Source organism: Lonchura striata, chromosome 35 (genome assembly GCF_050655825.1).
Source record: "Lonchura striata isolate lonStrDom1 chromosome 35, ASM5065582v1, whole genome shotgun sequence".
NCBI lineage: Eukaryota > Metazoa > Chordata > Aves > Passeriformes > Estrildidae > Lonchura > Lonchura striata.
In genome coordinates, this window is record NC_140737.1 from 1707847 (window position 1) to 1719895 (window position 12049).

Here is a 12049-nt window from a genome sequence, read left to right on the forward strand (position 1 = left end):
GTCAGCTCCTGGTCAGCTCCTGGTCAGCTCATGGTCAGCTCATGGCCATAACCGCATTACGGTCATCTCACAGCCATGGTGGTGTCATGGTCATCTCATGGTCTTGATCACCACATAGCCACAGTGTGCAGTGGTCATCTCACGGTCACCTCTTGGTCAAGATCCTGTCATGGCCACAGTCATGGTCATCTCAAGGCCTTCATCATTTCATGGCCATGGTGGTGTCATGCTCGTCTTGTGGTCGTCTCATTGTCCCGATCATCTTACGGTCATCTCATTCTCATGTCATTGTCGCTTCATTGTCACCTCATGGCCACCATCACATCAGGGCCACCTCAAGGCCATGGTTGTGCCATGGCCAACCCATGGTCATCTCTCGGTCCAAATCATCTTGGTCAGCATTGTGGTTGTGTCATGGCCATGGCCATCCATGGCCATCTCAGGCCGTGACCCACTCATGGTCACTCTCACGGCCATCTCGTGCTCGTGTCATGGCTGTGGTCATGGCCAGGGAACCTCTCTGAGATCCCGAGCCCAGATTTTGGGACACTCAAGGACCACTGGGGACAGCAAGGCCTGGTCTGACCCCTCCCCCCACCCCACTGTCCCTCCAGGAACCCAACATGGCCAAACCCTCCTGGGGACACCTCAGACATGGGACATGGAGCAGGAAATGAATGTCAGGGGAGGGACACAGGCATAGCTGGCAAGTCCGCATCCCAGTCATGATGTCCCCATCCCAGTCCTGGTGTCCCCATCCCAGTCATGATGTCCCCATTCCCACTCCTGGTGTCCCCATCCCGCTCCTGGTGTCACTAACCCACTCCTGGTGTCCCCATCCCAGTCATGATGTCCCCATCCCACTCCTGGTGTCCCCATCCCAGTCCTGGTGTCCCCATCCCAGTCATGATGTCCCCATCCCACTCCTGGTGTCCCCATCCCAGTCATGATGTCCCCATCCCACTCCTGGTGTCCCCATCCCAGTCCTGGTGTCCCCATCCCAGTCATGATGTCCCCATTCCCACTCCTGGTGTCCCTAATCCACTCCTGGTGTCCCCATTCCCATTCCTGGTGTCCCCATCCTGCTCCTGATGCCCCCCATCCCTGTTCCCATTCTTCCCAATCCTATTCCTGCGTCCCAGAGAGGAAAAGCTGGACACCAGAGGAGGGAACATGGATTTATTGCCCCAAGCAGGATTTATTGTCCCAAGCAGGATTTATTGCCCCAAACTGGATTTATTGCCCAAAGCGGGATAATTTCTACCAGAACTGAACCACTGGGAATATTTGTGGTTCTTCCCACTAAAAGACTGTGAAATGGAAAACAGGAAATTGATCAGTTAGCAAGAGTTGTGGGGTGGGTGGGAGCAGCGGGATGAGCTCTGCTGGCAACTCTCAGCATTCCTGGGAAGAGGGAAGAGGCCGGATGCAGCTCCATGGATCGCTCAGGCGGTGATTCCTGTCAGGATGAGAGAGGGTCACAGTGTCACCCTGTCCCTGTCCCCATTCCACAGGACAGATGTGGCTGGAGCCCATGGGGAGCAGGAGCTGCTCCAGAATCCCACCTGATCCCACCTCAATCCTGCTCCATGCATCCCATCCCATCCCATCCCATCCCATCCATCCTGCCCTGATCCTGCTCCATCCAGCCCACCCAATCCTGCACTGGAATCTCTCCCTGAACCCACTCCATCACTCCTGCCCCATTCCCGCTCCATCCATCACAAATGATCCCACTCCAGAACCCAGCCCCAGTCCCACTCTACAATTCCCCCTGATCCCACTCTGGACCCCTGCTCTGATCCAGAATTCTTCCCTGATCCCAGTCCATCCATCCTGCCCTGATCCCCCTCGAATCCCACCCTGATCCTGCTCTGTACTTGCAGCTGAGCCATTAATTCCCACATCCTTTCCTGCAGAAATAGAAAATCCATGAGATTCCAGCATGGATCACACACTGGGATTAACCCCAGGATCCATCCTGGGATCCACACAGAGGGGACCCAGAGCTGGATCTGCCACTGGAACTCACCGGCTGCCACGTTGTATCCACTCCTGTCTCTCCTCCCTGTGGAAACAAAGTGGGATCAGCCTCGGTGGCACAGGATTCCCAGAACAGTGTGGCTGGATCCGTGCCCCTTCCCAACCCCCATCCCGTGTGTTACCGGATAGGAGCTTCCGGACACCGACTCCAATGAGGACAGCAAGGATAAGGAAGGCAGCGATGACGAACACAGTGACCATCATGTTGAGAATGCTGCCAGACTTCGGCTCTGGGAAACGTGGGATAGTGAGGATGGGAATCCCCATTTGGGAATTCCAAATTCCCAATTCCCACATTCCCAGCCTCACCCCAAGCGAAGATCCCGGGCTCCAGCATTCCGGGATGCTCCACCCTGCACCGGTACTGCTCCCGCTCCTGTGGCAGCGCCTCGATCCTGGCCCAGGTGTGGAAGGTGCCGTCGCTGTTGGGAACGATCCCGCCCCACTCCGTCTCCTGATCCAAGGTTGTATTCTCCTTCATCCAGCTGACTGCAATGGTGTTGGGGAAGAATCCGTACGCGTGGCAGGACAGGATCAGCGTCCCATGTTCCTCTTTTCCGGACACGTGGACATCAGGGGGCTCTGGAATGGGATAATTGTGGAATTCATGCACGGAATTCCACGGGAATGGCATTGGGGTGAGCTCTGCCCAAGGAATTCCCATTAGAATGGGACTGGGGTGAGCTATACCCATGGAATTCCCAGTGGAATGGGATGAGAGTGAGATCTGACCATGGATTTCCATGGGAATGGGATGGGGGTGAGATCTACCCTTGGAATTCCCACAGGAATTACCGTGTTCCCAAGTTCTCCATTCCCAAATCCCCGCAGGAATTCTGCTCCCACCTTTGCGCTCCAGCTCCTTCTGCCCGTATCCAACGTATTTCCGGAGCCATTCCGGGCAGACGTGCTTCAGGTAATTCGTCCAACTCTCAGCCACCTCCTCCTGCTCCCAGCGTCTCCTGGTGATCTCGGCAGCGCTGTCGGCCGCCACGAATCCCCCGGATCCCAGGTCCAAGGAGATGAAATCCCGCCCGTCGTAGCCATTGCGGTAGGATCCACGGACAGTCCCGTCAGACAGGAGGTCACAGCCATAAACTCTCAACACTGTGTGGAGACCTGGGGGGATTGTACCCACAGAGACCCATGGAATTGTGTCCCGGCCACACAGAGCCCCATCCCAGCCCTATGGAGCCCCAGAGTCTGATGGAGACCCACAGAGCCTCATTCCAGCCCCCTGGATCCCCATGGATCCACATCCCAACCCCACGGATCCCATCCCAGCCCCACAGATCCTATCCTAGCCCCAGAGATCCACATCCCAGCCCCACAGATCCAATCCCAGCCCCAGAGATCCACATCCCAGCCCCACAGATCCTATCCTAGCCCCAGAGATCCACATCCCAGCCCCACAGATCCCATCCCATCCCCACAGATCCCATCTCTAGCCCCATGGATCACAAGATATTCCATCCCAGCCGAATGGATCCCCATTTCAGCCCCTTGGATCCCTGTGAATCCACAGCTGAGACCTACAGATCCCATCCCAGCCCCATGGACTCTCACCCCACCCTCACCCCATTCCAGCCCCACAGATTCAATCCCAGCCCCATGGATCCCATCCCAGCCCCATGGATAACAAGATAGTCAATCCCAGCCTAGTGGAACCCTATTTCAGCCACTTGGAGCCCTGTGAATCCACAGCTGAGACCCACAGATCCCACCCCAGCCCCACAGAATCCACCCCAGCCCCACAGAATCCACCCCAGCCCCACAGATCCCATCCCAGCCCCACAGATCCCACCCCAGCCCCACAGAATCCACCCCAGCCCCACAGAATCCACCCCAGCCCCACAGATCCCATCCCAGCCCCACAGATCCCACCCCAGCCCCACAGAATCCACCCCAGCCCCACAGATCCCATCCCAGCCCCACAGATCCCCATTCCACCCCACAGATCCCCATTCCACCCCACAGATCCCATCCCGGCCCGACAGATCAAATCCCAGACCCACAGATCCCATTCCACCCCACAGTTCCCATCCCAGCCCCACAGATCCCATTCCATCCCCATGGATCCCATCCCAGCCCCAGAGTTCCCATCCCAGCCCCACAGGTCCCATCCCAGCCCCACAGAATCCACCCCAGCCCCACAGATCCCATCCCAGCCCCACAGATCCCACCCCAGCCCCACAGATCCCATTCCACCCCACAGATCCCATCCCAGCCCCACAGATCCCATCCCAGCCCCACAGAATCCACCCCAGCCCCACAGATCCCATCCCAGCCCCACAGATCCCATCCCAGCCCCACAGATCCCCATTCCACCCCACAGATCCCCATTCCAGCCCCACAGATCCCATCCCAGCCCCAGAGATCCCATTCAATCCCCATGGATCCCGTTCCACCCCACAGATCCCATTCCACCCCACAGATCCCCATCCCAGGTCTACAGATCCCCATTCCACCCCACAGATCCCCATCCCAGCCCCACAGATCCCATCCGACCCCACAGATCCCATCCGACCCCACAGATCCCACCCCAGCCCCACAGAATCCACCCCAGCCCCACAGATCCCATCCCAGCCCCACAGATCCCTCCCCAGCCCCACAGATCCCCATCCCAGCCCCACAGATCCCCATCCCAGCCCCACAGATCCCCATTCCACCCCACAGATCCCATCCGACCCCACAGATCCCATCCCAGCCCCACAGATCCCATCCCAGCCCCACAGATCCCATTCCACCCCACAGTTCCCATTCCACCCCACACATCCCACCCCAGCCCCACAGATCCCGTTCCACCCCACAGATCCCATCCCAGCCCCACAGATCCCCCTTCTACCCCATGGATCCCATCCCAGCCCCAGAGATCCCACCCCAGCCCCACAGATCCCATCCCAGCCCCACAGAATCCACCCCAGCCCCACAGATCCCACCCCAGCCCCACAGATCCCATCCCAGCCCCACAGATCCCATCCCAGCCCCACAGAATCCACCCCAGCCCCACAGATCCCATTCCACCCCACAGATCCCATCCCAGCCCCACAGATCCCACCCCAGCCCCACAGAATCCACCCCAGCCCCACAGATCCCATCCCAGCCCCACAGATCCCATCCCAGCCCCACAGATCCCCATTCCACCCCACAGATCCCCATTCCAGCCCCACAGATCCCATCCCAGCCCCACAGATCCCCATTCTACCCCAGCCCCACAGATCCCATCCCAGCCCCACAGATCCCATTCAATCCCCATGGATCCCGTTCCACCCCACAGATCCCATCCTAGCCCAGAGTTCCCATCCCAGCCCCACAGATCCCAGCCCAGCCCCACAGATCCCCATCCCAGCACCACAGATCCCATCCGACCCCACAGATCCCACCCCAGCCCCACAGAATCCATCCCAGCCCCACAGATCCCTCCCCAGCCCCACAGAATCCACCCCAGCCCCACAGATCCCATCCCAGCCCCACAGATCCCATCCCAGCCCCACAGATCCCCATCCCAGCCCCACAGATCCCCATTCCACCCCACAGATCCCCATTCTACCCAACAGATCCCTCCCCAGCCCCACAGAATCCACCCCAGCCCCACAGATCCCATCCCAGCCCCACAGATCCCCATTCCACCCCACAGATCCCATCCCAGCCCCACAGATCCCATTCCACCCCAGAGATCCCATCCCAGCCCCACAGATCCCATTCCACCCCACAGATCCCACCCCAGCCCCACAGATCCCATCCCAGCCCCACAGATCCCCATCCCAGCCCCACAGAATCCACCCCAGCCCCACAGATCCCATCCGAGCCCCACAGATCCCACCCCAGCCCCACAGGTCCCATCCCAGCCCCACAGATCCCATCCCAGCCCCACAGATCCCATTCCACCCCACAGATCCCACCCCAGCCCCACAGATCCCACCCCAGCCCCACAGATCCCCATTCTACCCCAGCCCCACAGATCCCATCCCAGCCCCACAGATCCCATTCAATCCCCATGGATCCCGTTCCACCCCACAGATCCCCATCCCAGGCCCACAGATCCCATCCGACCCCACAGATCCCACCCCAGCCCCACAGAATCCACCCCAGCCCCACAGATCCCATCCGACCCCCCAGATCCCATCCCAGCCCCACAGATCCCATTCCACCCCACAGATCCCATCCCAGGCCCACAGATCCCATCCCAGGCCCACAGATCCCCATTCCACCCCACAGATCCCCATTCTACCCCAGCCCCACAGATCCCATCCCAGCCCCACAGATCCCCATTCCACCCCACAGATCCCATCCCAGCCCCACAGATCCCATCCCAGCCCCACAAATCCCGTTCCACCCCACAGATCCCATCCCAGCCCCACAGATCCCATCCGACCCCACAGATCCCATCCCAGCCCCACAGATCCCATTCCACCCCACAGATCCCATCCCAGCCCCACAGATCCCATCCCAGCCCCACAGATCCCATTCCACCCCACAGATCCCACCCCAGCCCCACAGATCCCATCCCAGCCCCACAGAATCCACCCCAGCCCCACAGATCCCACCCCAGCCCCACAGATCCCATCCCAGCCCCACAGAATCCACCCCAGCCCCACAGATCCCATTCCACCCCACAGATCCCATCCCAGCCCCACAGATCCCACCCCAGCCCCACAGAATCCACCCCAGCCCCACAGATCCCATCCCAGCCCCACAGATCCCATCCCAGCCCCACAGATCCCCATTCCACCCCACAGATCCCATCCCAGCCCCACAGATCCCATTCAATCCCCACAGATCCCCATTCCACCCCACAGATCCCCATTCCAGCTCCACAGATCCCAGCCCAGCCCCACAGATCCCCATTCTACCCCAGCCCCACAGATCCCATCCCAGCCCCACAGATCCCATTCAATCCCCATGGATCCCGTTCCACCCCACAGATCCCCATCCCAGCCCCACAGATCCCATTCCACCCCACAGATCCCATCCCAGGCCCACAGATCCCATCCCAGGCCCACAGATCCCCATTCCACCCCACAGATCCCCATTCTACCCCAGCCCCACAGATCCCATCCCAGCCCCACAGATCCCCATTCCACCCCACAGATCCCATCCCAGCCCCACAGATCCCATTCCACCCCACAGATCCCCCTTCTACCCCATGGATCCCATCCCAGCCCCAGAGATCCCACCCCAGCCCCAAAGATCCCATTCAATCCCCATGGATCCCGTTCCACCCCACAGATCCCCATCCCAGCTCTACAGATCCCATTCCACCCCACAGATCCCCATCCCAGCTCCACAGATCCCAGCCCAGCCCCACAGATCCCCATCCCAGCACCACAGATCCCATCCGACCCCACAGATCCCACCCCAGCCCCACAGAATCCACCCCAGCCCCACAGATCCCATCCCAGCCCCACAGATCCCATCCCAGCCCCACAGATCCCCATCCCAGCCCCACAGATCCCCATTCCACCCCACAGATCCCATCCCAGCCCCACAGATCCCATCCCAGCCCCACAGATCCCGTTCCACCCCACAGATCCCATCCCAGCCCCACAGATCCCATCCCACCCCACAGATCCCACCCCAGCCCCACAGATCCCATTCCACCCCACAGATCCCCATTCCACCCCACAGATCCCACCCCAGCCCCACAGAATCCACCCCAGCCCCACAGATCCAACCCCAGCCCCACAGATCCCATCCCAGCCCCACAGATCCCATCCGACCCCACAGATCCCACCCCAGCCCCACAGATCCCACCCCAGCCCCACAGATCCCAGCCCAGCCCCACAGATCCCATTCCATCCCCATGGATCCCATTCCACCCCAGAGATCCCATCCCAGCCCCACAGATCCCATTCCACCCCACAGATCCCACCCCAGCCCCACAGATCCCATCCCAGCCCCACAGAATCCACCCCAGCCCCACAGATCCCATCCGAGCCCCACAGATCCCACCCCAGCCCCACAGGTCCCATCCCAGCCCCACAGATCCCACCCCAGCCCCACAGATCCCACCCCAGCCCCACAGATCCCACCCCAGCCCCACAGATCCCATTCCACCCCACAGATCCCACCCCAGCCCCACAGATCCCACCCCAGCCCCACAGATCCCATGCCACCCCACAGATCCCATCCCAGCCCCACAGATCCCGTTCCACCCCACAGATCCCATCCCAGCCCCACAGATCCCATCCCAGCCCCACAGATCCCAGCCCAGCCCCACAGATCCCACCCCAGCCCCACAGATCCCATCCCAGCCCCACAGAATCCACCCCAGCCCCACAGATCCCATCTGAGCCCCACAGATCCCAGCCCAGCCCCACAGATCCCATCCCAGCCCCACAGATCCCAGCCCAGCCCCACAGATCCCAGCCCAGCCCCACAGATCCCCATTCTACCCCATGGATCCCATTCCAGCCCCACAGATCCCATCCCAGCCCCACAGATCCCATTCCACCCCACAGATCCCACCCCAGCCCCACAGATCCCATCCCAGCCCCACAGAATCCACCCCAGCCCCACAGATCCCATCTGAGCCCCACAGATCCCAGCCCAGCCCCACAGATCCCATCCCAGCCCCACAGATCCCAGCCCAGCCCCACAGATCCCATCCCAGCCCCACAGATCCCCATTCTACCCCATGGATCCCATTCCAGCCCCACAGATCCCACCCCAGCCCCACAGATCCCATCCCAGCCCCACAGACCCCACTCACCCCCGCTCTGGTTGTACCGCTCCCGCAGTGTCTCCAGGTCCCTGGCAGCCACGTGCTGGTTCCCCACAGCAGTCTGGGTCTGCCTATCCCAATATCCCGGCTCGGCTCCATCCTTTATCCACTGCGTCAGCGGCTCCACCCGGCCCCGCTCGCTGTCGTAGCGCACGAAGGGGATCCCATCCACAAACCCAATGATCATATACTGGGGGACCCCCGGGCTGGGCTCTGACACCGCCACGTGCAGGTTATGCAGGGAGTGGAGAACTGGGGGGAAACAGAGATTTGGGGCGGTTGAGGGGGTCATGGATCAGTGAAAGGGGAACTGGGAGAGCTTGGAAGGGGTTTGGGGATGCTGGGGCCAAGGAAAGGGTGTGCAGAGGTGGGAGAGCTGGGATGGACAGGAAAGGGCGTGCAGGGGGGTCCTGGTGTCCAGGAATGAGGGCTCAGAGGGATCCAGGGCTATGGAAGGAGCGTGCAGGGACTGGGAGAGGCAGGATGGGGGTTCCAGGGGATCCCAGTGCCCAGGAAAGGGCATCCAGGGGTCCCCAGAACCAAGGAAAGTGGGGGCACAAGGTGGGCAGACCTGAGAATAGGAGGCTCAGGGGTCCTTGATGTAGACGTAAGGGGGGGCTGGGGGCTGAGAAAAGCAGGAATGGGGGCCATGGGGGCTCAGAGACAAGGAAAAGGGGGGTCTGGGGACTGGGGAAGGCAGAACGGATGGGAAAAGGAGGCAGGCAAAGGGGAACTGGTAATGGATAAGGGGGTGCAGGGAGGTGCCAGTGCCCAGAACTGGAAATTCAGGGGGGTCCCAGGGCCCACAATCCCCCTGGGACCCTCCCGGACCCCCTGGCGCTCCTCCACAAGACATGCCAGGAGCGAAGAACGGGGGGAACACAGAGACTGGGGAGCTGGGGGCATCCAAGGTCAGAAGTGGAATTGGGAGAGTCAGAAGGGTCTAAGGTTCAAGGAAGGGACTGGGAGAGGCAGGATGGGATCCAGGGGGTCTAGAGGTCCCCGGTGTTGAGGGAAGTAGGGTCTGGGAGCTGGGAAAGGCAGGAATGGGGAACCAGGGGGTCCCTGGTCTCGGGAAAGGGGGGCCTGGGGCTGGGAGAGGCGGGCGGATCCCGGGGACGAAGCTTCGGAGACGGGAAAGAGACCGAGGGAACGTGGGGGGATGGGACGGCTGAAAAGGGGAATTCCAGGGAGATCATCTGGATTCCTCTGGATCCCTGCAGTGGCCCCCCGAGATCCCTGGGGACCCCGGGACCCTCTGGGACCCCGTTTCGGGAAGTGGTGGGAGTGGAAAGCAGGAGAGACACGGAAAGTTGGGAGATCTGGGGGGTCCAAAGGTCAAGGAAAACGGCGGGTCTGGGGTCTGGGAAAAGCAGGATGGCCGGAAAAGGGAGAGCAGGGAGTCCCCGAGCACTGTGGGGGTGCAGGGGGATCCCTTTCCCGGATAAGGGGGTGCAGGAGATTCCCAGTACCAGGAAATGGAGATTCAGGGGTCTCCCAGTGCCCAGGAACGGGGGTTCAGAGAGGATTCCCTGCCCAGGAATGGGGGTTCGGGGGGGATCCTGTCCACGATTTGGGGTTCAAAGGGATCCTGACCCCCAGGAATGGGAGATCCGGTGGGTCCCGGGGCTGGATAAGGGGCTGCAGAGGGATCCCACTGCCAGGAAATGAATGTTCATGGGGTCGATGCCGAGGAATGGGGGTTCAGGAGGGTTCCCCTGCTCAGGAATGGGGGTTCAGGGGATTCTCTTCCCAGAATTCGGGGTTCAAGTGAGTCCCGGTGCCAGATAAGAGGGTACAGGGGGGTCCTGGTGTCGGAAATGGGCGTTCAAGGGGGTCCCGATGCTCAGGAATGGGGGCTCAGTGGATTCTGAGGCCCGGGAATGGCGATTCAGGGGGCTTTCTCTGACCAGGAATGGGGATTCAGGGGGATCCCAATGACAGCTAAGGCGGTACAGGGGGTTCCGGTGCTGGCGAAGGGGATTGAAATGGGTCAGTGGATCCAAGATGGGGTTCAGGGGAGCTCCCCTGCCCGGTAATAGAAGTTCAGGAGGATCCCGGAGCCCGGAAATAGAAGTTCAGGGGGTCCCGGTTTCGGGGTTCCCACTCACCTTTCGTCGCGCCCCCCGGGTCCGCCAGGAGCCCCAGGAGCCCCAAGAGCAGCCCCAGCCGCAGCGCTGGAGCCATGGCGCTGCTCCGCTGCAGCCCCGAGCACTGCCCTGGCCCCGCCCCGGCCCTGGCCCCGCCCCCAGAGCCGCCTCCGGCCCCGCCATTGGCCCCGCTATTTCCTGTCCACCAATGGCAGCTCGCTCTGGTACTGACGTCACCGGTCGCCGGGTAGATCCCGGCTTCACAGGTTGGGACGCGGAAACGAAAGCGACCGGGGAGGGCGCGAGGGAGGGGGGACGGGGGAATTCCACAGAATTCCTCCGGATCCCTCTGGATCCCCGCTGCGACCGCCCTGGAGCCCTCTGAGAACCACCTGGGGACCCCTGGGACCCCCCTTAAGAAAGCGCCGGGAGTGGAGAACTGGGGGTCACGGAAATTTGGGAGCTCTGGGGGTGCAAAGGTGAAGGAAGAGGGCGAGTTTGGGGCCTGGGAGGGGCGGGATGCCCGGGGAGGTGGGCAGGGGGTACCAGAACACGGGAAGAGGGTCCAGGACGGGATCCCAGTCGCGGATAAGGGGGTGCAGGGGGTCCCTATGCCCAGAACCTGAGGTTCAGGGGTTCTCCGGTCAAGAAAAGGGGGGTGAGGGCAATGGGGGACCAGGGGGTCCCCGGGCCCAGGGAAGGGGTGCACGGGGCCCCGCTGTTGAGGAAGGTGGTGGGTGGGGGCTGGGGAAGGCAGAAGTGGGGGTCCAGGGGGTGCCGGGCTCAAGGAAAAGCGGGGGCTGGGGCTGGGAGAGGTGTCAGCGTCTCCCAAGCTGCGTCCCCGGGATCCGCTAAAGCGAGACCGGGGAAAGGGGAATTCCAGGGGATTCATTTGGATCCCACTGGATCCTCGCTGAGATACCCTGGGGCGTGGCGGGAACGCTCCGGGAGCCCCTAGAACCCCTTCCAGGAAACGCCGGGAATGGAAAATTGGGAGGACACAAAAATTTGGGAGATCTGGGGGTCCAAAAGCCGAGGAAAAGGCGGGACTGGGGCCTGGGAAGAGCGGGATGGCCGGGAATGGGGGTGCAGGGGGTCCCAGAGCACTGACGGGGGTGCGGGGAGATCCCAGTCCCGGGTTAGGGGGTGCAGGGGGGTCCCGGTGCTGGAGAAGGGAGTACAGGGGATTCCC

At 61.6% G+C, this 12049-nt stretch overlaps 1 protein-coding gene across 2 annotated transcripts; it reads right to left on the minus strand.

The window, feature by feature from the left end:
* Positions 1–1164: 1164 nt before the first annotated feature.
* On the minus strand, positions 1165–11030 carry LOC110483779 (class I histocompatibility antigen, F10 alpha chain). 2 transcript variants are annotated; one of them, XM_077789002.2, is made up of 7 exons: positions 10879–11030; positions 8756–9019; positions 2890–3162; positions 2353–2625; positions 2166–2273; positions 2033–2068; positions 1165–1459 (listed from the first exon to the last, which is right to left on the minus strand). In XM_077789002.2, exons 1-7 carry the CDS (start codon positions 10952–10954, stop codon positions 1446–1448), a joined length of 1044 nt encoding a protein of 347 aa, XP_077645128.2. In that variant the 5' UTR covers positions 10955–11030; the 3' UTR covers positions 1165–1445. The 2 variants fall into 2 exon arrangements, with proteins under 2 accessions (XP_077645128.2, XP_085421366.1); XM_085565240.1 differs by lacking the exon at positions 1165–1459 and adding an exon at positions 1678–1913.
* Positions 11031–12049: the final 1019 nt, after the last annotated feature.

Bases quoted from the DNA above. Each gene is read 5' to 3' on its own strand.
- LOC110483779 (XM_085565240.1), bottom strand. From the start codon at position 10,954: ATGGCTCCAGCGCTGCGGCTGGGGCTGCTCTTGGGGCTCCTGGGGCTC. The intron at 2,274-2,352 runs GTGAGGCTGGGA...CACGTTTCCCAG, and splicing joins GCCCGGGATCTTCGCTTGGG to AGCCGAAGTCTGGCAGCATT. The intron at 1,914-2,032 runs GTGAGTTCCAGT...CTATTTCTGCAG, and splicing joins TGGATACAACGTGGCAGCCG to GAAAGGATGTGGGAATTAAT.